General features: G+C 39.4%; 5 protein-coding genes across 7 annotated transcripts in view; 2 read left to right on the forward strand and 3 right to left on the reverse strand.

Annotated features, from left to right (window-relative positions):
- Positions 1-1,136, reverse strand: part of LOC124299790 (endoribonuclease ZC3H12A-like) — a 34,436-nt gene extending 33,300 nt beyond the window's left edge. The window contains exon 1 of the mRNA XM_046753151.1: positions 493-1,136. Within this exon, the coding sequence (XP_046609107.1) occupies positions 493-834 (342 nt within the window). The 5' untranslated portion in view covers positions 835-1,136. The remainder of the gene's footprint in view (positions 1-492) is intronic.
- A 553-nt stretch (positions 1,137-1,689) lies between these two features.
- Positions 1,690-5,357, reverse strand: LOC124299792 (fatty-acid amide hydrolase 2-like). The gene is made up of 9 exons (XM_046753155.1): positions 5,022-5,357; positions 4,207-4,427; positions 3,888-4,114; positions 3,493-3,822; positions 3,121-3,413; positions 2,934-3,029; positions 2,690-2,848; positions 2,378-2,560; positions 1,690-2,295 (listed from the first exon to the last, which is right to left on the reverse strand). Exons 1-9 carry the CDS (start codon positions 5,043-5,045, stop codon positions 2,206-2,208), a joined length of 1,623 nt encoding a protein of 540 aa, XP_046609111.1. The 5' UTR covers positions 5,046-5,357; the 3' UTR covers positions 1,690-2,205.
- Positions 5,358-5,506: 149 nt separating this feature from the next.
- LOC124299789 (U3 small nucleolar RNA-associated protein 14 homolog A) lies at positions 5,507-8,649 on the forward strand. The gene is made up of 6 exons (XM_046753150.1): positions 5,507-5,753; positions 5,832-6,048; positions 6,129-6,428; positions 6,505-6,756; positions 6,815-7,238; positions 7,343-8,649. Exons 1-6 carry the CDS (start codon positions 5,656-5,658, stop codon positions 8,509-8,511), a joined length of 2,460 nt encoding a protein of 819 aa, XP_046609106.1. The 5' UTR covers positions 5,507-5,655; the 3' UTR covers positions 8,512-8,649.
- Positions 8,650-9,217: 568 nt separating this feature from the next.
- LOC124299795 (S-adenosylmethionine decarboxylase proenzyme) lies at positions 9,218-17,150 on the forward strand. Of its 3 annotated transcripts, none has more exons than XM_046753160.1 (7): positions 9,218-9,555; positions 10,738-10,824; positions 14,731-14,857; positions 15,803-15,905; positions 16,022-16,305; positions 16,498-16,573; positions 16,712-16,808. In XM_046753160.1, the coding sequence occupies exons 1-7, from the start codon at positions 9,407-9,409 to the stop codon at positions 16,768-16,770; spliced, it is 885 nt and encodes a 294-aa protein (XP_046609116.1). In that variant the 5' UTR covers positions 9,218-9,406; the 3' UTR covers positions 16,771-16,808. The 3 variants fall into 3 exon arrangements, with proteins under 3 accessions (XP_046609116.1, XP_046609115.1, XP_046609114.1); XM_046753158.1 differs by having other exon boundaries at positions 9,219-9,555; positions 16,498-16,518; positions 16,712-17,150; XM_046753159.1 differs by lacking the exon at positions 16,498-16,573 and having other exon boundaries at positions 16,712-17,150.
- A 2,449-nt stretch (positions 17,151-19,599) lies between these two features.
- LOC124299799 (transmembrane inner ear expressed protein) lies at positions 19,600-21,657 on the reverse strand. The gene is made up of 2 exons (XM_046753170.1): positions 20,798-21,657; positions 19,600-20,729 (listed from the first exon to the last, which is right to left on the reverse strand). The coding sequence occupies exons 1-2, from the start codon at positions 21,150-21,152 to the stop codon at positions 20,554-20,556; spliced, it is 531 nt and encodes a 176-aa protein (XP_046609126.1). The 5' UTR covers positions 21,153-21,657; the 3' UTR covers positions 19,600-20,553.
- Positions 21,658-21,661: the final 4 nt, after the last annotated feature.

Consider the following 21,661-nt stretch of genomic DNA (forward strand, 5'->3'; position numbering starts at 1 on the left):
CAAGAAGTCCGGCTCGAATAGTCTGGAAACGTGTTAATGGATACCCCTCTTCTGTCTCTATCTCCGTCTCTCATTCTCTTTTCACGATCGTCGCGTTGGGTGGTGTAGGAATTCGCGAAGCGTCGGCGGTCTTTTAAATCGCGCGGTTAGTTTCGTCGAATCTCAATGAAATTGCATTGTTCGTGAGAAAAATTTGAAAATCGTAATCGCACGCTCTCTTGTTTCTCTCAGCGACAATGAGCATGTGCATCTATAGTATCGTCGTTTATGTTTCGATCGATTCGATCGCGCTCTTTTTTTTTTTTTTCTTTCGCTAGGCACGCGCGTGGTCACGTGCAGCTGGACAGCGATATTAAAGAGCGCATCGCGCCTGATTATACGAAATTGACACATGCACACACACGCGCAGACAGACACGAATCGGGTATCGAGGGTAATAAATAAATGCACATGTCGATTGGGTATTTGGTCATTGCAGGATCGTTCGCTCACCTGGAGCCTGGCGGCGATCTGTGAGAGGTGATCCGTGGGCGAAGAGACGCCGGGGATTCCCCCACTCCCGGTTGCGTCGGGGTCCCCGTTCCTCTTAGCATCGCCCGCTACGAAGGGTTCGAGGATTTCGATTTTGAACGGCACGAGGACCTCGTCCCATCTGCTCGCTCTCCCGAAAGCGGCGGCCCCGCTTCTCCCCTCGGTAACCGCCTCCGTGGGGAGGAGGACGTCCTCCTCGGAGAGGGAGAGCCGCGCACCGAATATCCTGAGTATACTGTCGGCGCGGCTTTTCAACGCCCCGACGTTTTTACGTGGTACGCGTACGCGCGGGGCCTCGCCCATTTCTCTGACATCTCTCCTTAGTTCGCCCTTAGTGACGACTTCCTGCGCGGCAATTTCACCCCGTCGAGACGTCGTTCACCGATACACGGGCGACCATCGTTCTCGATTGATTGCCGCGATACCCGCCCCCTTCTGCCGCTCAAAAGTAACCCGAAACGAAAACGACGGACCTTCGTTACTCCGCTCGCTCGCTCGCCCGCTCGTTCGTTCGTTCTTCTCTTTTTGTTGTTGTTCACACTCGTCGACCGACACTCACACCAACGACCCGCGCCTCCTCGATCCCACTCCTTGACCCACCGTCGCCACACCGCAACCGGGACGATCGTCTCTTGTCGGACGATTCGCGAATTCTGCGCCATCTCGAGGACCGCGTGTCGAACTATTCCGGACTTGGATTGCGCGCGAAATTCAAACTCGAAATCGGACGCGAATGTGAGGATTAAACGTGAGTGAACACATTCGGAACGTTTACTTTGCACTCTGGCGAAGATTTACAACTTAGCTCAATTTTTACCTAGTCTTGAGCGGTGCAAAAGATGCACACCGATTTACTGAAAAACTAATTTTCATTGCCGTAACAAAGAGGTTGATAAAATTACGAAATAAAACTTGTCCATTTTTTTTTTAATAACAGTTTTTTATTCAGACACGTCGAGAGTTTATAGCATGTAATCCTTTTATTTATTTTCTCCTTCTTTTCCCTCTCTTATGCTTTACAATTCTAAGTACGAAGTTTATCTCGAGAACTCTCGCTCCGTTTTTAATGGTAAAAAATTCAGTTTACGCAATCACTATTCCAGTTCGACTTACTGTTAGATTTTATATGTTCATTTGCGCCATTTTTGCCCATTGAAAATTTTCTTTCACCAACCTTGAGACTTTGAACAATTTAAATAACAGATCACAATACAAATTTAAACAATAAATATCTTCTCTCGACTTTTATGCACTTGCATATATTTTTTCTTTTTTTTTTTCTTAATTTGACACAATCATTTCACCAGTTTTAACGACGTACACAGAACGAAATACTATCACAATACAAAAAGTACAAAGAAAATATTTGAAAAATGATCACAGAATTTATAAGTATATGGACTATGTATCCTTCATTTCATCAGAATTTTATCAAATTTCATTCATTGGTAACGTAAAAATTCATTACCCAATTATCTCGTGTATGAACTAATAGAGCAGCGGATAGGACACTGATTTGTTAAGGAGCATCGTTTACGTATACTATCTTCTGAAAACTTACCCTTCAACCCAGTATATTAGTAGATCTGTGTATACAATTCAGTTATTAATTCCACACCACCAGCAATTTCGCTCAACTATGTAAGCATTTATTATTATTATGATTTTCAAGAATTAGGACGGATTGACCCATCCTCCAAAGGCAGATTCCAACTCTCTGGCAACCGCGAGACATAGATGATCTTGATAGGGTGCAGCAACAACCTTTAAGTAAAGGAATTTTTTTTTTTTTGTTTCAATGGTAACTTGTTCGAGTGTTTATTTCCACTGTAAATTGGACATTCACCTGAATTCCAACGGGAAGTCCATTTTTATCTAATCCAAGAGGCACTTGGCAAGCGGGAAGCTTAAGAACGTTGAAAATACACCAATAACCAAAGTTGAAAGGTTTAAAGTATGCGGAGTAATGATAACCTGCCGTAAGTGGCGAGGAAGGATAGAAAAGCACTCCGTTATCACCCAGCTTATTCTGGAAATGAGAAAGAAAAAAAAAAGATACACCTTCCATTAGGCATCCAAAATATGTCGAAAACATCAGTTTCCCTACAAGATCACACGCAATACGCATGTGCCATTGATTTCCAAGAAATTTCCTCACCAGTAACTCTACTTTGAGATTCTCAGTCGTTTTTTCTGCCCACTCGCTGTTTTCTTTGGGTAAATAATCATTGTCTATAAGCTTAAGTATAGCCGCTAAGGTTAGCTGACTTCTGAATGTCAACAGATTCAGAAGCTCTGCTTTTGCAGTGGTACGGTACTGAAAAAGAGAAGGTCCGTTACAGAACGAATAACACCTGCAAAATGAGTTTGGGTAGACACGTGATTCCATCTTGAATGCAAACCTGTTTATTTGTTACGTTCTGATTAAATTCTCCGACCTCTTTTGTCATCCAATAACGCCACAATCTGTAACTATATTCAGTTCCGGGCAGTTTGACCTGCGAAAAAATTCACAAAAAAAAATTGTTTCTCTGTTTGCTTGACACACGAAAAAAAAAAAATACACATAGTTCAAAACGCCATCTGCACCTTAGTGGCGGCGCCAGTGATTCCTTTGAAATGATCTACGGCGTTTTTCATGGCTTTTCTCAGTGATCCACTAACTTTGCTGCATCTAATATCGCCTGACTCTTCTTGATAGAAAATTTGTAGTGTCTTCAAATCGACAGGTTGATCAAGTTTAAGCTTGGAAATATTATCACCAATGAGAACTCTTAACAGAGGATCCAGGTCAACGGCTTTTTTGCATATCGGGCCAGCTTCTACCATCGATATGTCATATTCGTTTTCTCTGAGGCCAACGCCCTTCATGGGTGTCAAACCTGATCGAAATCAATCAAATATAATTTCATAACGTACGTATACATAATTGGAAAATACTCGTACAGCTCATCTTCCCACCTTCCGAAGGCTTGTGGCCAAATACTCCGTTGAAAAATGCCGGCATTCTTATCGATCCTCCAATATCGCTAGCAATAGAGATCGGCGCACCACATGACGCAATTATCGCACCTTCTCCTCCGCTACTTCCCCCAACAGTTCTGGTCGTGTCATAAGGATTATTTGTTTGGCCGTACAAGTTATTTCTAGATTCCGTCCACATATTCAACTCCGGAATGTTTGTTTTAGCAATAATTATCCCTCCGGCAGATTTCAGGTAGCCAATCACAGTCGCATCTTCGGGGGAGCGATAATCGCGACGAAACATTGAGCCCATTGTGTGAAGAAATCCTAAAAAAGTGGATTTCCTTGTATCGTTTCAAGGAGTTGTAAACTCCAGAATGTTCTCAGTTTACCTTTTGCCTCATTGCTCTCCTTGGTGGTAAATGGAATTCCGAGGAAGGGTTTTGTTATCTTGAAAGACGCAGGGTCTGGATGCTTGTTTATCAATTTATCAACTTCTTTGGCCTCTGCGATCGCCTGTTCGTAACGATCCTCGACAATGACGTTGAGGATTTCCTGTACCTCTTTGCATCTTTCGATAAAGGATTGCACGACTTCCTCAGCAGTGACTTTCTTGTTTCTATAGTAGAAGTCGATGAAGGAGAAAGAAAAGGCATCAATCAGAGTCTTGGATTCGAAGAGACGGAAAGGCGCGCTATTCTTTCTTCTCACCTTATTTTCTCTGCCAAATCTACCGCACTCTCAAGTAATAATTTGTTTTTAATAGGCCCTACTTTGCGTATCTTGTTTTGATAGTACAATTTGAAGCAGAAATCTACTACCAAGTCAAACAAACTGTGAATTTGTGTGATGAAAATCCAGAGGAGTTCGAGCGATAGTTGTTTCAATGCTTTTCGTAGACTGAACTGGTGTTTTTGGTGCGGATTATCTGCCTAAAGAGAAAATATTCTTCGATAACTACAGCAGGCTCAAGCATAAAACTGATGTTTTCTTGTAATAGAAATTTCGCATATAAACATTGACCTTCTCAGATAAATAGATATACTTATGTGTATCATTTATATTTAAAAGAGAGGAATTCTTAGATCATCGATAACAGAATTATGATCACACATAAAACAAACAGGTTTAGGCTAACTTTAAGCCAACCTTTGAACTTCCCATATTCAAACTAGTTTTGAGCTAATGTAATAATAGTAATGTGAATAATAGTAATAATAGTGCTATTATCTCATTCGGTAACTCATTTTCGAGATATCGTCGAACAAAAAATTGATCACATATTCAAATTGACACGCAGCATCTATTTGAAAGTAAATTTGAGATGATTCTCTACATTGAAACATCGAGATTTATTGAAAATTCGAATTTTTCATTTTCAGTGTTATTACAATAACTTTCTTTTCCCTCTGAAAACAGAGAAACGGGAAGTTAAAAAGTGAAAGTCACTGCGCGACAGTTAAAATAAAAAATAAAAAAAAGGAATAAAGTTGACCGACACTGGCAGAAAAACAGTAAATACTTGCCTTATTATCCTGTGCTTTGCACATAGTCGCAAAGTCGTTGTACTGTGAGAAAAAAAACCCAAGTAATACTGTGTCGATGTAAATGTCACCAACTTCTTTGAAATCACTGTTTACAGACGATTATCAATTCTGAACCGCGATATATGTTTTATTCAAGCATCAACCACTTTTACTGTAATTCCGCTACCAGCGAAGCACGACTTTTGTACTCCGGGGCACCGTTGACTGAAGATATTATCTAAGTGAGCTAAGCGCGTGAATTCAGGTGGGCACAGGACGCATGAATAAAATATGTAAATGTAAATCACTATACCGGTATCTGACGATGAGCAGGTGAATTAGGTCCAAATTTCAAGGCAGCGATGCGGCGGTGACCAGGAAAATGGAACGCTGTGATTGGCTGCAAACTGCGATGATTCGCCTGCGCAGTGAGCCGTCGAAACCTGGAGCCAATCACAGGGCTGCATTTTTACCGCCGCTTCGATGAAAACAGAGCCAAACAAGGCGCGCACACGGAGCATGTAAAATACACAACCCTAACCTCAAATTTGGAGTTAACCGATCAATCCACGCGGATTACGAATGCGTGCGGATAGCAGTAGCGTAAAAAAAAAAAAAACTCACCTCAATTATTATGAGCGATTACGAATTCGAGGGCGGAAGTGACCACGAGGTCTCCGAAAGTCATTCGAAGCTACTGGAAGCCGTTACACAGCTCGACAAGGGACAGAGGTTAGTTTTTGTTTTTGAGGTTAAGTGAACGTCTTTGACGTTTTCCTTGTTTGACAAAGATTCTGTTTTACGTTTCAGGGTGAGAAAGGCCGAGAGAAGCGAGCCGAGTCTTGAGGTCTCGGAGTTTCACTTGGTGCAGAGCGGCATCGGTCGTGGAAATGCGGTTCACCTACGAGACCTCGCCAAGGCTCTGGGCAGTCGTGCGACCCATGCGGATATCAGCCGGAAGCTCAGAGCAACCCAGAGAAAGTCCAGGACGCTGTCAAAGCCGCTGGAGAAACCGGCCGCTGCCAGAGTAGGTTGCTCGACAACACCGTTAATCTTCGCACCGGACTTCTGCCACTGATCAATAACCGTGATTTGTTTTCTTTTCAGATAAAAAGGTCCGTTGGTTTTGAGAATGTGAAAAAAGAGCTGGGAAAATGGGACAGCATTGTATCGAGAAATCGAACAGCCGAGCATCTCTACTTTCCTCTGAAACAGGGCGGCATGCGGCTAGAAACTTCCAACGAGTTTCTTAAGCGTTTCAAGATTCAGTCGGAACTGGAAATGGAACTGGCGGCACTAGAACCTGTTAAAAAAAAACACGATGAGGAACGGGAGAATGAGGCACCTATGAGTCTGGAACAGATTATAGAGAGGAGACAAGAGACGGCAAGGTTTAGAGCACAGCAGGTGAAATTTGCGGATACTCTTCATAAATTTCAAACGTATAGAAACAATCAACGAGCATTTTTTTTTTTTTTTTCAGTCATACAGAGAGGCGAAGGCTCATCGCCAAAATAAAATAAAGAGCAAGAAATTTCATCGTATTGAAAGAAAGCAGAAAACGAAACAGCAGCTTAAGGAATTTGAGGAGCTCCAAAAGACTGATCCAGAGGCTGCTTTAGCCAAACTTGAACTATTGGAGAAATCCAGGGCGCAGGAAAGGATGACTCTGAGGCATAAGAGCACCGGACAATGGGCCAAGAACAAGCAAATCAGAGCCAAATACGACAAAGAGGTAAGCAAGCCGAGCAATATTTACAAGGATTTGGTTTTGAATTTTGTTTACATTGCAGAGTCGCCAGGACTTGGCTCAACAGCTCTCGATCAGCAGGGAGTTAACTCAGAAACTTAGAAATAATGAAGCTGAAGAGGATGACGAGGATGAGGAAGACACAGGCGTCAAACCTCTGACCGAAAGCGAGAAAGAGAATCCTTGGACAAACAACATTAAAAATCAATCGGAAATTGATCAGTTTATAAGTGGCTATAGAAAGTACTGGGACGCAAAAAATGAGGAACAAAAATCGAAGGAAAGTAAGGAAGTTAACGGCACAAATGGGCTGCCGGAAACAGGGTCGGAAGTCGCGAATACTTTTGAGGTTCCACAGATCAAAGATCAGCCCGCGACGTTGAATCCGGTAGAGGAAATTATTGTAGAAAATCCGGAACTAATGTTTGACGATGGCTCTGAAGATGAATCAGGAAATGATAGTCAAGGTGATTTATTTTGCTTTTCACCTTGTATATAATGGCATGGAAATTTTTTTTTTTTCACAGTAGCTACTTTCATCATTAGTAATTCTCACAATTATTCCCCGTAGATAAAGAAGAGCTGGTTGAAAAGCCATTAGAGCTAATGAAGAAAAAACGAAAAGATGCTGAAACTCTGGCGACAAAATCTGCGAATAAAAAAAGAAACAAATCGCCCAACAAGAGAAAATTTAACCAAAGGGTTGAAGCAGCAGGTACTTCGCTTTGGATTGTGACCCCATCACCTGGTATAGAAATTGATGAAATATTCGACACCGTCACGGCTAATACGATCGAAAAATGTAGTGAAAAATTGAACAATATGAGAGAAGCCTTGTCTCGCGGTGTAAAACAAGGAGTAGACGAGCGAAAGAAGAGATCGACGAAAGAATACGAGCCAGATCTTGGTTTCAAGAATCAGAAACAGCGGCCGATAATCGACGAACAGATGGTAGAATCGGCGGGAAGAGGCGATTCTGCAAAGAATGACGAAAGGGAGGAGCTTCGGAAGCTGGCCATCACCAGAAGCACGGGAGTCGAGGCTAAACCTAAAGAGGCGGAAATAGATCCGAATAAGTTCATAAACGTAAGACCAAAATATCTTAAGACGCAAATGCCAGACGTGGTTACAGGCGGGGACGAGGGGCTGGATGACAGCGAAGTAGACGAAGCGATGGATGACGAAAGGCATAATTTGATAAGCGAAGCGTTCGCGGACGACGATGTGGTGGACGAATTCAGACAGGAAAAAAGCGACGAGGTGAAGAAATCGCTACCCGAAAGTTTGGACCTCACTTTACCCGGTTGGGGTTCCTGGGGTGGGAAAAATCTACAATCAGTATCGTCGCGCAAGAAGAGGAGATTCATACTCAAATTTCCCAAGGACGCCCCTCGCCGCGACGAAAATAAAGGAGATGTGATCATTATCGAGGAGAAGGATCCTAAGATAAAGGAGCATCAAGTGAACGAACTACCGTTCCCATTCACCAGTGTCAAGGACTTTGAAGCCAGCATTCGCGCACCCATAGGCAGAACTTTTGTACCAGAAAACGCGTTTAAAAGGTTAATCGAACCCAACGTAAAGACAAGGTTGGGTAAAATAATTGAACCTATGGACGAGGAGGCTTTGGTAAGTACAAAGAAAATGACTAAGAACAAGAAAACGGCGCCACCTCAGAAGAGAGGAAAATATTCGAGGAATAAGAGAGTCAACTCAAAATCGAGAAAACCGTCAGGTTAATTGCGATAATGAAATAAGTTAATCAATTGCGGAACTATTAATTAATTTTACACCATCTATGATTACAACGATCTATTTCAACGGAACTGAAACTATGTACATAATCGTGTAACGGTTGAATAAAAAAAACTAAATCTTCAACTCCCCTCTCTATATCAGTCGATGTATCGTCTATTCTCTTTTTAGTTTGACTGCGACCTGATATTAAAAGCCTTGAATAACAAGATAAGAAAGAATAGTTCGTTACGCATCAGGCGTAATCAGTTTTTCACAACGTAGAGACGCATTTCAGAGAACGAGAGAAGCCAAGTTCATAAAAGTATGTGACCTGAACTATTTGGCACGCGGAGGAAAAAAAATAACTAGAAGATAACACAAGTCGCATGTAATTTGTGTGTATGCAACAAACTAGAAGTAGCGCTATCCGTTCAAAGCGGGAGTTAAAAAAAACACATGCATACGTAAGGGAAAAAAGCGAGGACAAGTTAAACGAGGGCGATAATAAACCCAACAGGGAGGAGAACTCGAGGCAAAGTTCATTATTCGCCATTGTTGAACGACGGTTCGAATATTGCGCCGAGGAAAATGCGCGCGCAGTTAAAACTCGGGCCAGGATTGGCGGAGAGCGATGATTGGGGGATAATCGTTGGCGTATAGCTGCGGTGTAGAGAGAGAGGAATAATCGAGCGTTTTGTTGCTCTTTTTTATTTCAGTTTTGCAAAGTCCGTTGGTGAAGCCGGTGGTCATTTTTACGGAGCGGTCTCTGAGCCATTGAAAGTAGATAATCTCGTCGAATATCGAGAACGGCGAATTGACTCTCATCTCTGATTGTTCCGACGATAAATATCAACTAAAATATACATACTTATTAACTTTACGCTTTCCGGAGGGAAGGATGGCGGCTAATACGGAGATCCGGACTGGCAGTCCTGCCGATCATAGCGGTGTGCAGTTTTTCGAGGGGGTCGAAAAGCTCCTTGAAATTTGGTTCACGAGTACCGAGGACGGCTCGGACAAACAGCGTGATCTTCGCAACATACCTCGGTAAGTATAACCACGAATCATCAACTGCAAAATAATATAACGGAATATCGCTGATCAGCCCTTTGCAGAAACGACTGGCGTCGCGATGCCTCGGCACCCGTCTAACGACATGGAGTTTCGTACATAACGTGTACAATATAATAATACGCGCAGATAACGCACACGCTCCACTCGCTGTCACAGTTCGCAAAAATTCACTCTGACGTAATTTTTTCTTCCCAATTTTCACGCGCTACTCGCGCTTCACTTTCCCCTCTCTGTTACTTCATCATATTTATCATGCACACACGTCAAGCATCTTGCGATCCTCTGTTGCTATAAAACGATGTGTTAATTAACCGTTCAAAGTCCCAAGAGCGCTAGAAATTATGGCAAAACTACAGTAGCGCAAATTTCTCCTCTGCCAATGTATTTCCTCTTTCCCTTTGCCTGTGACTATATTCAAAGTTTCACCCATTTTTCACTTATAGCCCGCTGTCTTACCGCATCTTTCCACCTTTTTTGCGCGCTGCGTAATCGATTCCCTCCCCAACTGTGTGCAAGATTGTTACCCGGTTTACGGGGCAAAAATCTATACATCTCACCATTTTTATACTATGTATGTATTCGTGTATACACTAGAGACAGTCTCACACGACTATAACATCGACTGTTAAATTCGCTTTACCAAACGTTAAAAATAATACCTCTGAAATATGTTTGTTGAAATTAACAAATTTCAGTTGAAAAAAAAGGGGGTTGGACTCACCGATACGTATAGTTCACACCGTCCATGGCGTTTTGTTATAATTCTTACAATCGGCTCTCCTCGTCACATAACCGGCAGCATATTTTCCACAATCGCGTACAAGCGTGATCAGTGCGATTCACATCCATACACTTTCGCAAATTCCTTTGCACAATGCACACACGTTTCGTTATAGAACGAATTATATATTATTGCACAAAACGCACGGGTGATATGTAATTGTTATATTTCTAGTTTAACACGCGAGTTCGAATGAGTCTATCGATTATTTGATGTTTTACTCGGTTTATTTGTATCCGTATAACGTTGCAGCGAAATAATTGTGACGGTACTGTGATAAAAGGCGAAAGAACAAAAACGTCGCGAAAATAAATTCTTCTTTACACTGTGGTAGATTCGAAATTCACTAATTCACTTTTTATTATTATTCACAGGCAAAAATGGGAGAATCTTTTGAAAATCGTCCGATGCGAGATAATCAGCTTCTGTCAGAACGATCAAGTCGACGCGTACGTGTTGAGGTAATTATACACACTGGTTTATATCAACACATTGCGGATTAAACAAAAAAAAAGTCATCCGATTATATTCCGTCGCACTCTTTGGCGTATATTTCAAAGTGTATTATTGCTAGTTTCACCTTTTTAGACTAAGCGCCTTAGTATTGTTTTTATTCACGATTTAGGTATCCTTCGTTCGGGTTGATTAAGAAAGAGAAAAACCAGTTAATAATCGCTCAACGCGTTTTTCTCGTGGTAATTTGATCTCGTTACTCGGATAACAAAACGGCGTGCAAGAACGTGAAGCTGCGTTCGATTGTTTGTTACGATCAGGGGCAAATGATGGAAAAAAAAGAAGGCCGGGAAAAAAAAGAGAAACGCCGGTATGCAATTCGAGCGCGAAAGACGAAATCGTAATCGATATACTCTCGCGCGAGAAGAATCCGACCTTTTTTTTTCTTTTCCTTATCTTACCAGCGTTCGTTATCTGACAATGAACGAAAAACGCGTATCAATCAAAGGAGAGAGAGTTGGAGGATCCAGTTGACAGCATTCGATTCCCGCCGTTTGAACTTCGAGAATATTCAAAACGAACTGTACAGCTGATTCTGTGGGCGCGCCCTGCAGGCCAAGAGTGGAAAATTACAAGAGACAAATGGGCCGATGTTTTTCAACAGGTTAATCGCGCAACGCCACCTAAATGCACGCGTCTAGAAATTCGATATATAATACGATGGCCGACGATTGTAATTTCAGCCAGAGAAACGCGGAATTGCTCTGTCAGTATCTTCCTTGGATTCTTTTCTCTGATTACTAATTCGGCCAGTCGAGTTGCTCGGGATGGAGAAAACACACGACGCGATTGTTTTTTGTTTCTCCGCGAATCGTCTCGAATGTCGGTTGCTATCGATCCACGCGATCGATTAACTCGCTTCCGTTTGTTTGAATTTCAATTATCCACCGACACGATTCGTGGTTTTGTAATTGGAGTAACTATTCGTCCGGTTATCGTACGAATTACGGTTCCCGGACGAATATACGCAGCGATTTGTAATTTATCCTTGTATTCGTAGTTCTGGTAGCATAGTTACACAGTTAAAAAGCGCAGTTCAAGCTAGAAATCTTTCGAGGTTTGCGATCGAGTTTCTGTCGAATTATCGTATCAAATTAATTAATTTTGACCGGTTAACAGCCTACGCGAGTTCCTAATAGATTAAACGAAGACGTCAAGAGATTAAAAAAATGAACCGAGAATGGCAATAATTTACAGAATTTACGATATCGCGACTTGAAGTAAAATCTTTAAATATCCTCTTATCAGAACTAATATAGTATGTCGCCTCAGCGTGAAACGTGTATGTACATACAAACACGCAAAGTTTATTATTAAGTGAAACTAGCAATGAAATTATGTGTATTAATAAAGAAATCGGAAATAAAACTTTTTTGAACCTATCATTTACCGGATATCTATATTACGAATTTTCACATTCAGTCGAAATTGCACAGCTGTAGCAATGGATTAATTTTAGTCAGCCCAAAAAGAAAAATATTCGTTAACAAATTTGCTCCAAATAAATCGTATCATTTATTTGATAGCGAAGACTATTACGCGCTGCTTGAATGGAGGTCAAACCATAGCACATATTTCAGATAACCGCGAGAATCTACAGTCAGATAGATTAGTCGTCAACGATCAGCACTTTTGATAATCTCTTCTTGCAGGATATTAAATTACATTTTTTTTGCTGAATCAGAATTGTAATACGACATCTGTGGCTCAACCTTAAGCGATTCTATCTCAAACACGTGCATCCGTATTGTAGGTCTTGATTATAATCTTCTTCTCCTACACTAATGAGAAACCACCTCTCAACTTAATGTCCAAATCTCGTCGTTTATAAAAATATAGAAATTATTTTTACTGATAGAAGAAGGCATTTTATTTATTGAGTTATGCTCAGCTTATCTGTCTCGATTCTGCTTGTGTCTCCAGAAGTTGGACCACGTGTCCATCCAATTACACGCTTTTAGCGAATGGTTAGCACATCGCTTTATCGAATCAGACGCCACAGGTCGCAGTTTATAGTAAACGATCGATAACCCTACATCATTTACAACCATTTCTTTGTTACAAGTTCTTTACAATTCTGATCCAACTCTTGTATTTCCTACGATTTACAAAAATTCTCAAATCAATCATCAGCATTTAATTAATAAAAAGAAGTGGATTTACTCGTGGCTCAAATACTTCAAAATTCAATCGATGTAGCACATTCATTTTTATCTTCAACTTGTTTTATTCATGATCCAGAACAAAGTGCCCTAATCAACTTGTTCAGCATTATTTTATTACTTTTGAGTCATTATATAACACACATCATTTGGTATATGGATGACTTATTCCTGAGACATTTTTTTTAATCATCTGCTAGTTGACTAATCAAAATCCTGCATTTTAATACGAATCACATTGAAAAATTGGGAACTGGGAGACGATACCTAGTCTTAAGGACTTTGATGGGCCGTTACATTGCAGAGATCAATACCAGGTGGTGAGGGTAAAGGTTGCGCCTGCCATCCGCTCCCACGGTACAGTCGTTAACGCGATATTTCTCCTTCCGCAAATCACCCACTCGATGCAAGATTACTCCTTACCTGTTCATTTGTCGAGTACCGCTGAGATCTGCAGTTATCTTATTTGTGTCCTAATTTTCATATTTTTCACAAACGATGATTCATTTCACAGAATTCCTAACATTTTGGACTTTGCTTCTGTATAAGACAATGCCTGCAATAAGGTCTGGATGAATGACCGTTGCTTGAACAAACTTGCTATTATTTATACTTTGATAATGACCCTGTGCACTTTTATCTCTCTTCTTGGCATGATCTCACAGCAGATAACAGGCTCTCTATTCTCGCACAGGCCAGGGTTGGACATTGATCCAACAGAGTTTGCCGAGTAGATCTCTTTATATACACATTTTGCAGCCTTAAATTGTCTTCGTCCTAGCTGTAAAAGATGAATAGCTTTAACGATTGTTATATTGATATACACAAAATTTGTTCAAGATAATCTTGATCAATTAGTAATGTGGATTATTTGTATAAACATCATCTATTTACTGCGGTATTTAAAGTTTTTCTAGTCAATTAATCTTTACAGAATATTTGAGAGCAGGATTGCCAAAAATTTTTATTAACAAAACTTTACAATCGATCGCGATAATTTTTTTTAAATATTTAATTCATTTAAATAAATGTTTTTATCTGCAAAGCTTGTCTATATTCTATACAGTTTCGCCTGTGTATTTATATTAACACGGAAGTATAGCGTAACTCGACATACCATTGATGATGGAGTGAGCATTAAAGAACACACTTGGCTTCCAAAGAGAGAATTTATTTTTAGCATAAACCTACCCGTCGCTAGATGTAGACAAACCTACCCGTCGCTAGATGTAGACAGACTTTGAATGTCATTGCCACCAAACTGTTGTTTTGAAATGAGAACTATTCCGCGTTTTGAAATCAAAACATCACTACAGAAATATATCTTGTTCAATTTGACAGACAAGCGTCCAGACAAATCTGTGTTATTCGTGTAGTTAGATGATTACTGGTAGCTTAGGCGCAATTTACCATTGCTGTAAATAAAATTGTCGCTATGATTTTCCTGAGTCAATTCATCGTGACTCTCTTAGCAATTCCATTGAGTGGCAAGGATGCGTGTAACTGTAATAAATCATCAAACAATAAGGTTTTTATGTCGCCACTTATGTATCCTCAAGCCTACGAACCGCCCGTTAAGCCATTAAATCGTCTAAGAAATAATATTGAATGATGAAAAACAAAGCTACAGACCTTAGAACGTTAAAATTGATGTTAAAATCATAGATTGAAGATTTATATTAATCGTTACAGCGAAAGCAGTATGTTCGTATCAAAGAGACGATTGATCCTAAAGACCTGCGGAACCACGACTCCCCTCCAATGCTTGGAGCCGCTTCTGAGCCTTGTCGAACAATATACAGGATTTGATGAAGTCGAGGTGAGTTGACGTCCGATCTAACGATTCTATCAATGGCTCGGATTAAATTCGAAAAAATATTTTCCAGCTGCCCGATTGTCATCAGTATCACTATCATCACGTCCCATCAGTAACAGTAATTTCATTTGTTTCGTCAATAATTTTACCATGATCGTACAATTGACTATGCGTCTGTGTTTCTCATTCCAATTCGAGCACGCTTTAGGAAACATTGTCATCCGTATCGCACCCGGCTCAGGAAAGAAAAATAAACTTGAAATATTGGGAAGAGTTGTAATTTTCCTTGCATCGTGTAGGTGGATATACTTAGCTATATAACTTGACCTAGTGCACGGCTAAGTGAAGCGTACGTATAAGTCAAAGGTTGCTGGCGTACCCGTTGGTTTATTGATCTCTGCTAGCCGCACCAAAACCTTTCTGTATATATAAAAAAAACTACATACGAACAACTTCACCCATTCTGCATTATAAGATAGCATCGTCGATGTACTTCATTATCTCAAATGTATAATCTCCCTGTGTTCTAGGTGCTGTACCCAACTCTCTATTTGAATAGGATAATGTTACTCCTGTTCAGATGATCACCCCAAACCCATGATAAATTCTTAGAAGCATAGTAATATGCTCTTTTTGCGTATGATGAGAAAAATAAACAAAACTGAATACACCGATTCCTCCTACATATATATTTTGAATATTATCATCGTAGAATCGTCGCTGTTTTTATTTTTGTTTAAATTTAGACCAACGAGCAAATTTACCCTAATTTGTTAGAATACCAAAGGGTATGGAGTTGAGGTCACTCTTAATTGCGGCTTATAATGCGTTATCATAATTAACGATGCTATGTTTGAAAATTGAAGCACGTACACGTATAGAGTTTGTCACAAAAAGAAAAAAGAAAAACTACAACCTGAATTAATCTTATCATTTTCTATACTTTAGGATGTCTTTTACTCACGCAAAAACTACAAGAGACCCGAGCTTCAGATTTCGCCGCACCAAGCTTTCGAAGAAGAAGTTGCTCTACTCGACACCTTCTTCGAAGGTGGGTACACTTATACTTTTGTGTTTATCGTCCTGAAATCCTGATCACCTATTTATCAACCTTCCTTTGTTCCAAGCACTGGCACGTGCGCTACTCAGTACTAACTTTATTTTCAGACGGCGAAGCCTACTGTCTCGGATCTGTGGACACGGATTGCTGGTACTTATACACTTTGAACAAAGAAAAATGCTCGCAGACGAAGAGCGACCCAGATCAAACGTTGGAAATTCTGATGACACACTTGGACTCAGAAGTAATGTCTATATTCACGAGGGACGTTTGCTCATCTGCTGCTGAAGCGACTGTCAAGTCAGGAATTGAAAAACTTATTCCGAACATGGTCATCGACGACTTCTTGTTTGAGCCTTGCGGATATTCCATGAATGGCGTAATGAAAAGTGTAAGTTTGATTGACGTTTTTATAAGTGGATAAACTTTTCACTTTTGAATTGGCAAAACACGTTTCAATGTTTCATTATTTAATTTTTTACAATGCGCTAGTCAAATAGTTTAAAAAATAAACGTTCTTTTCAATGAATGCGAAAAGGCCTGACTGAACAAATTTTCTGACATATATTTTTTTTTGATTTAGGGCACTCCAGAACTGCCCGAAGTGAGTATTATTTACCCAGTCGTTATTTATGTCCGTAAACCGACAAGCTTTGAAGGTTTGCGACACTCGCTTAAAAGAATGTAACGTAAAATTGATTTTCATTGCTAGTTGCGCATGCCAATTGTTCCCTCATTCATTGTCGTTACTTGTCTACGACAAGTTTGAAATTAAATTACAAGGAACGTTGTTGCAGGGATGTTACATGACAATTCACATAACACCAGAGCCAGATTTTTCCTACGTGTCGTTTGAGAGCAACATTCCACAAGCGTCTTACAATGAAGTGATTTGTCGTGTGCTGGATACGTTTAAACCTGGTAAATTTGTCGTAACCGTATTTGCGAACAAGGAATCCGTCGCCATTGATACTCCTAAGGAACTAGATCAGGCCGATAAGCTGAGTTTTGGTGGGGACTGGCTGTGCCACGATGTACAGTACTGTCGTTTCAAAAATTATGACCTAACTTGTGCATTCTACTCAAAATTCCCAAGCTGAGGGTTCATCGACGCCTCGCTTGTCTGCCATTCGCATCAGACATGCAAGGCAAAAGAATCTTCATTCGCCAGTCCCATCCATAACTTATCCTCAATCCCAAAGCCTAACAATACGTATCCTACGAGTAGATATAAAGGCACTAATCAGTCAACAAGAATAAAATATCTCTCACCACAGTCTGCAAAACAGTCGTCAAGATCTCCGGCGACAATTCCACGACCCACAAATGGCAATACGCCAGCTTTTATTCCCACCGTAACACAAACGTCAAATAAATCGGCAGCTCGCTCAAAAGTCTATCGCAAGGCTTCGGTGAAACCCCAGGAAGATCTGAATGAGAAAAAAATAATTCATCAGGCGCGCAGTTTTTCAACAGATATTGCACGGTCCGAAATTTTTGAATATTCAAGATGTTATTCGTCCGATGAAAACGATACGTCGAAAGAAATCTCTTCTCCGAATGATACTAAATTTAAATGGAACGAAGAAGAGGTACACATTACCTGCAATCCTCTCTCCACGCCGTACCCATATTCAACTCCATGTCACAAACAGGAACGCGTAAGAGTAACGCCGGCTCAGGAAGACGAACCCAAAGCACATAGCTGTGGGAATTTCTTACCGATTCTGTCTCTCATCCCCCTGACGCTTGTCAGTTTTCAGTATCTGAGTCCTAAGATGAAATTCTCATGGTGGCGTAACAAAATTTCGTGAAGGCACGCCTAAAGGGACAAATTATCGCAATTGAGGCGAACAACACGCATTGTTTGGTCGAATTAAAAGGTAATTTGTCAATTCGTTTGAAACCTATTACCTCCTAGTTAGCACTCAGTCCTCGCCAAGTAGACGAAGCCTGTCTCATCGTCACGTGTCTCTTAATCCTGAGCCAGGGCTCCACGTCTACCGAGCACGGAATTTATGTAGTCAGATGTAAATTATAAATGCATCGTTCTCAGGACATTGTTTACGATGATAATGTTCATTTTCTGTAACAAAGAGGTAACATTCTTTTGATCATGAAATATTTTGTTCCTACATATAATAACGTGCAGCTAATCACTGATGCGTCGAAAAGTTTATCTTACTAAGCAAAGCAGTTAGTATATATCGATTGAATATAATATCGCACCTTGACAATTTCAATTTCTTAATGCTATTTGAAGAAACTGTAATGCAAGTGAGAAAAAATTGTCGATGTGTAGAGTAATTTTTTTACTCTGTCTTGATTCAAACAATTCTGTTACTCGCCGAATACCTCGTTATATGTATGAAAAATGAGCAATATCAGCAACAAAGAGATAACTGCAAATGTGTATCTAATATAATAATTCTGTGCTCACGGTATATTCCATATTATTGCATGCCATGATAAAATTATAACGTGGTATATTACATTTTAAACTAATAAAATTATTCTTAGTCTGATTATCTGGATAACAATGGTATCGTATCGAGTAAGCAAAAAAAAGTTGAAGCATAAATAAAAAAAAAAATAAAAAAAACAACAACAAGTAATATGTACGAGTAAAAGAAAAGAGAACTTGTCGAATCATCAGTGCATGTCGTAACAAGTAAATAACTGTTAAAACTAGATAATGTTGTAACTAGTTAGTAAATGCAGTTCGTATCAAAGAGACCGGATGTAAATGATGTGTTAGTTTTCCGTTTTAAAACTGTTGAAATATTATGTATAATATGTCTTGCGCGCAAAGGTTCTTATAGTCTTTTTTGTTCCTCTTATATTTATTTATATACATATGTTTATGTATACACACACACATATATGTATATAACTACATATAAATATATCCATATCTATATCTACCTGTTAATTATTTTTATAATTATAAAAGTTATAGAAATCACAGGGTACAGAAGTGACTACTGGAGATAATTCTTTATTGTAATAATTCTTTATTGTAGGAAGGAGTAAATTAGTGTAACGAAGTAATAACGCCGTCAGCATTTTAATAATAATAACAAAGAAAAAATAAATAAATAAAAAACTAATCAATCGTGTCCCCAAAAACGAGCAAGTGCTTTTGGAATGATGCTTCCTATTATTGAAATTGTCATACCTAATTATTTGCTCCTTCAGTCAGCTATGCCACAATTTTATGCCCTTATGAACGAATTCCGGGTGCAAGATTTGGTAACTTTTATTTATTTATTTTTTTTCACCTTTTCTCTATATACACGATTTCTTATATCAACGTTGTTACAAAAACTTTCAGAGCTTTTACGACTAGTCGACTCAAGAATGCTTGTTTAGTAGTAAAAAAAAAAAAAAAAAAACCTGATATGGATGAAAATGGCAAGGGATTTGACAGGTAAATAGGAATCTAGTCCTTAATCATAGTTTTAGTATACGCGATGACTATCTACGATGTTTGAAAAGGGCATTTAATTTTTTGTTTTTAGATTTCATATTGCTTACTTAATTTATAGAGTCTTGATCTGCAGTCCCTTGTCATGTTAGTTTTAACTCGAGTAAGTTTCATTGTAAACTGTACTTGTCAAATTAAGATGAAATATAGAAGATATCATTTCATGAATTGTAGATAACGGCCCAGTTTTTCTACTCGTTAGTCATTCCAGTGGATGTAAGAGAGCATGCGATGTCTGAGCATTAATCATATGAGTATATCATTCGTGAATTGGAAGTAAAACGATGATTGTATTGTACCGTATTGTGTGGTCGTTAGGATAACTTTAAGCTTGTCTTCTGTTAGCGTACCAAAGCAGACGGTAATCCATACAAAACATATTCTACCCGATAATAGATTTAGACTGGCGGTTTGACATGTATTTTTTTTTGTTTTCTACGTTTATTCTATTTTTTCATTTAACTACAATAATTATTACCTTACATTTCTCTCAATTATTATGATAATATTGTTTTTATCACCTTTTAACGACACCTATTCACATTTGACAGCAGGAGAGATTCGTCAAACGAAATGCCTACATTGGCGTTGTATTCTGCTCTCTTTGTCTCTGAAATCACTGAAAACACAAAATCACTAATAACACTGATGCTACTTCCAGTAAAAAATAGTCAATATGTCATAGTAGTAGCGACCGATGAAAACTCAATGTTGAAACTTAAAATACTGGTAACGCAACGGTCGGCGACTAGCCATTATATTCTTAATCGTAATCTCAAAACAAGCTATCAACCAACTAGGTTTTCGATTCGAAAAATCGACAGCTCTGAATTTTAAAATAAGAATAAAAAAAAAAACAGTGAGAATTAATAATTAGAGGAATGCTATCATTATTATTAGCGGTTAATTATTATTATTATTATTATTGCATGTGAATTAAATTAACAGAAAATAATTTGTGTATTCTATCTTTAAAATAAAGATTATATTTACTCTGACAATCCGTTCTGGCTTTTAAATTTGTACCCATTTCTTCCAAGATCAAAAGTTGTAATTGTAGAAAATTTACACTACTCTTATTATTTATACTGTTTTGCAATAATCTGTACAGCAATTTTTCGTCGATGTAGAATCTTCTTCGGAGCAAATTTTTTAAATCACATTGCTCAATTCCCTTGGCTCGTTTCGGGCAAGTCGCAAATGCACTCCGTGCAAAATAGCATTTACTCTTGCTCTGAATCCACGCGTCGGCTCATCGTACGTCACTTCTTTCTGTTGTCTCTGCAACTCAGTCTCGGCATCAAATCTCGCTCGTACTCTGTCCAGAGCTGAGTTAAAAAAACGTTATTTTATTAATAAGGCAATGTATGACCAAGTGATTTGACTGTTTTGTTACCTCGTTTCAAGTCCATTTCGTCCATCTCTTCGTTATTTATATTTGTTAATTCCTTCCTGAACCGCCTTGTTATTTTGTTCCTAATATAGTCAGCCTCGATCTCCTGCTTCGTCCGAGGAACTCTGAATCTTATGCAGCAGCACAGTGCTATTATGATAGTTAACAAAACGGAGAGAACCATTCCAGCTAATTGCCATACCCGAAAACCAGCCACGGTTTCGTCTTCGAGCCATTCGTTCACGCCACCGTCGCCACAGTCTCCATGCCTTATCGGCACTTCGTTCGGAGAACAGGGTGGCACGGTCAACGTCGAGGAAGCGGAGCTTGGCATTGTCAAATTTGTTTCTTTGTCCATTGAAAATTCGGGTCAATTTTCTATCTGTTCACATAATACACTGGGTCTTCGTTACATTGTGTCGATATATGTTAACAAAATCTTGGCTGCTTAAATTGGTAAGTGAATAACTATCTGCACGGAAAAACCCCTGGCAGAGGACTTTATTTTCTTTTACAAAAATAAAATTCGTTGAAAAGTGTTCTATTAGTTGGCACAGTTGTTGCACGGGGGCATTTAGTTCAGTGTATTCCGGACGAAAAATCCTATCTCACTGAAAATGTAGAATGGGTTTGTGATCAAGTTGAGTGGCATGGAGGGTGTGGCATGGCTACTAATGAATATTTCCAACTGGCACTCCCTAATTTACTGCTTCGCATGATTCCGCCTATTCTTTGATCAAAGATCAATATCTCCGTGACTCCGAGGAGAGAGTTATTATTGCCATTATTAAGTTTATGTCGTCATTGGAAAGTATTAGCGAACTTAAAAAAGGGCTAAATATTATTTGTTTGTTTTGCACTGCATTT

Source organism: Neodiprion virginianus, chromosome 3, assembly GCF_021901495.1.
Source record: "Neodiprion virginianus isolate iyNeoVirg1 chromosome 3, iyNeoVirg1.1, whole genome shotgun sequence".
NCBI lineage: Eukaryota > Metazoa > Arthropoda > Insecta > Hymenoptera > Diprionidae > Neodiprion > Neodiprion virginianus.

Coding starts and splice junctions, on each gene's coding strand:
- LOC124299792 (XM_046753155.1), bottom strand. CDS start 5,045: ATGTGCAAAGCACAGGATAATAAG. Junction 3,823..3,887: donor GGAGAGCAATGAGGCAAAAG/GTAAACTGAGAA, acceptor CCACTTTTTTAG/GATTTCTTCACACAATGGGC. Junction 2,296..2,377: donor GACTTCCCGTTGGAATTCAG/GTGAATGTCCAA, acceptor CTTTACTTAAAG/GTTGTTGCTGCACCCTATCA.
- LOC124299789 (XM_046753150.1), top strand. CDS start 5,656: ATGAGCGATTACGAATTCGAGGGCGGAAGTGACCACGAGGTCTCCGAA. Junction 6,429..6,504: donor CAAGGTTTAGAGCACAGCAG/GTGAAATTTGCG, acceptor TTTTTTTTTCAG/TCATACAGAGAGGCGAAGGC. Junction 7,239..7,342: donor ATCAGGAAATGATAGTCAAG/GTGATTTATTTT, acceptor TATTCCCCGTAG/ATAAAGAAGAGCTGGTTGAA.
- LOC124299795 (XM_046753158.1), top strand. CDS start 9,407: ATGGCGGCTAATACGGAGATCCGGACTGGCAGTCCTGCCGATCATAGC. Junction 9,556..10,737: donor GATCTTCGCAACATACCTCG/GTAAGTATAACC, acceptor TATTATTCACAG/GCAAAAATGGGAGAATCTTT. Junction 16,519..16,711: donor GCACTCCAGAACTGCCCGAA/GTGAGTATTATT, acceptor ACGTTGTTGCAG/GGATGTTACATGACAATTCA.
- LOC124299799 (XM_046753170.1), bottom strand. CDS start 21,152: ATGGACAAAGAAACAAATTTGACAATGCCAAGCTCCGCTTCCTCGACG. Junction 20,730..20,797: donor CGAAATGGACTTGAAACGAG/GTAACAAAACAG, acceptor TTTTTAACTCAG/CTCTGGACAGAGTACGAGCG.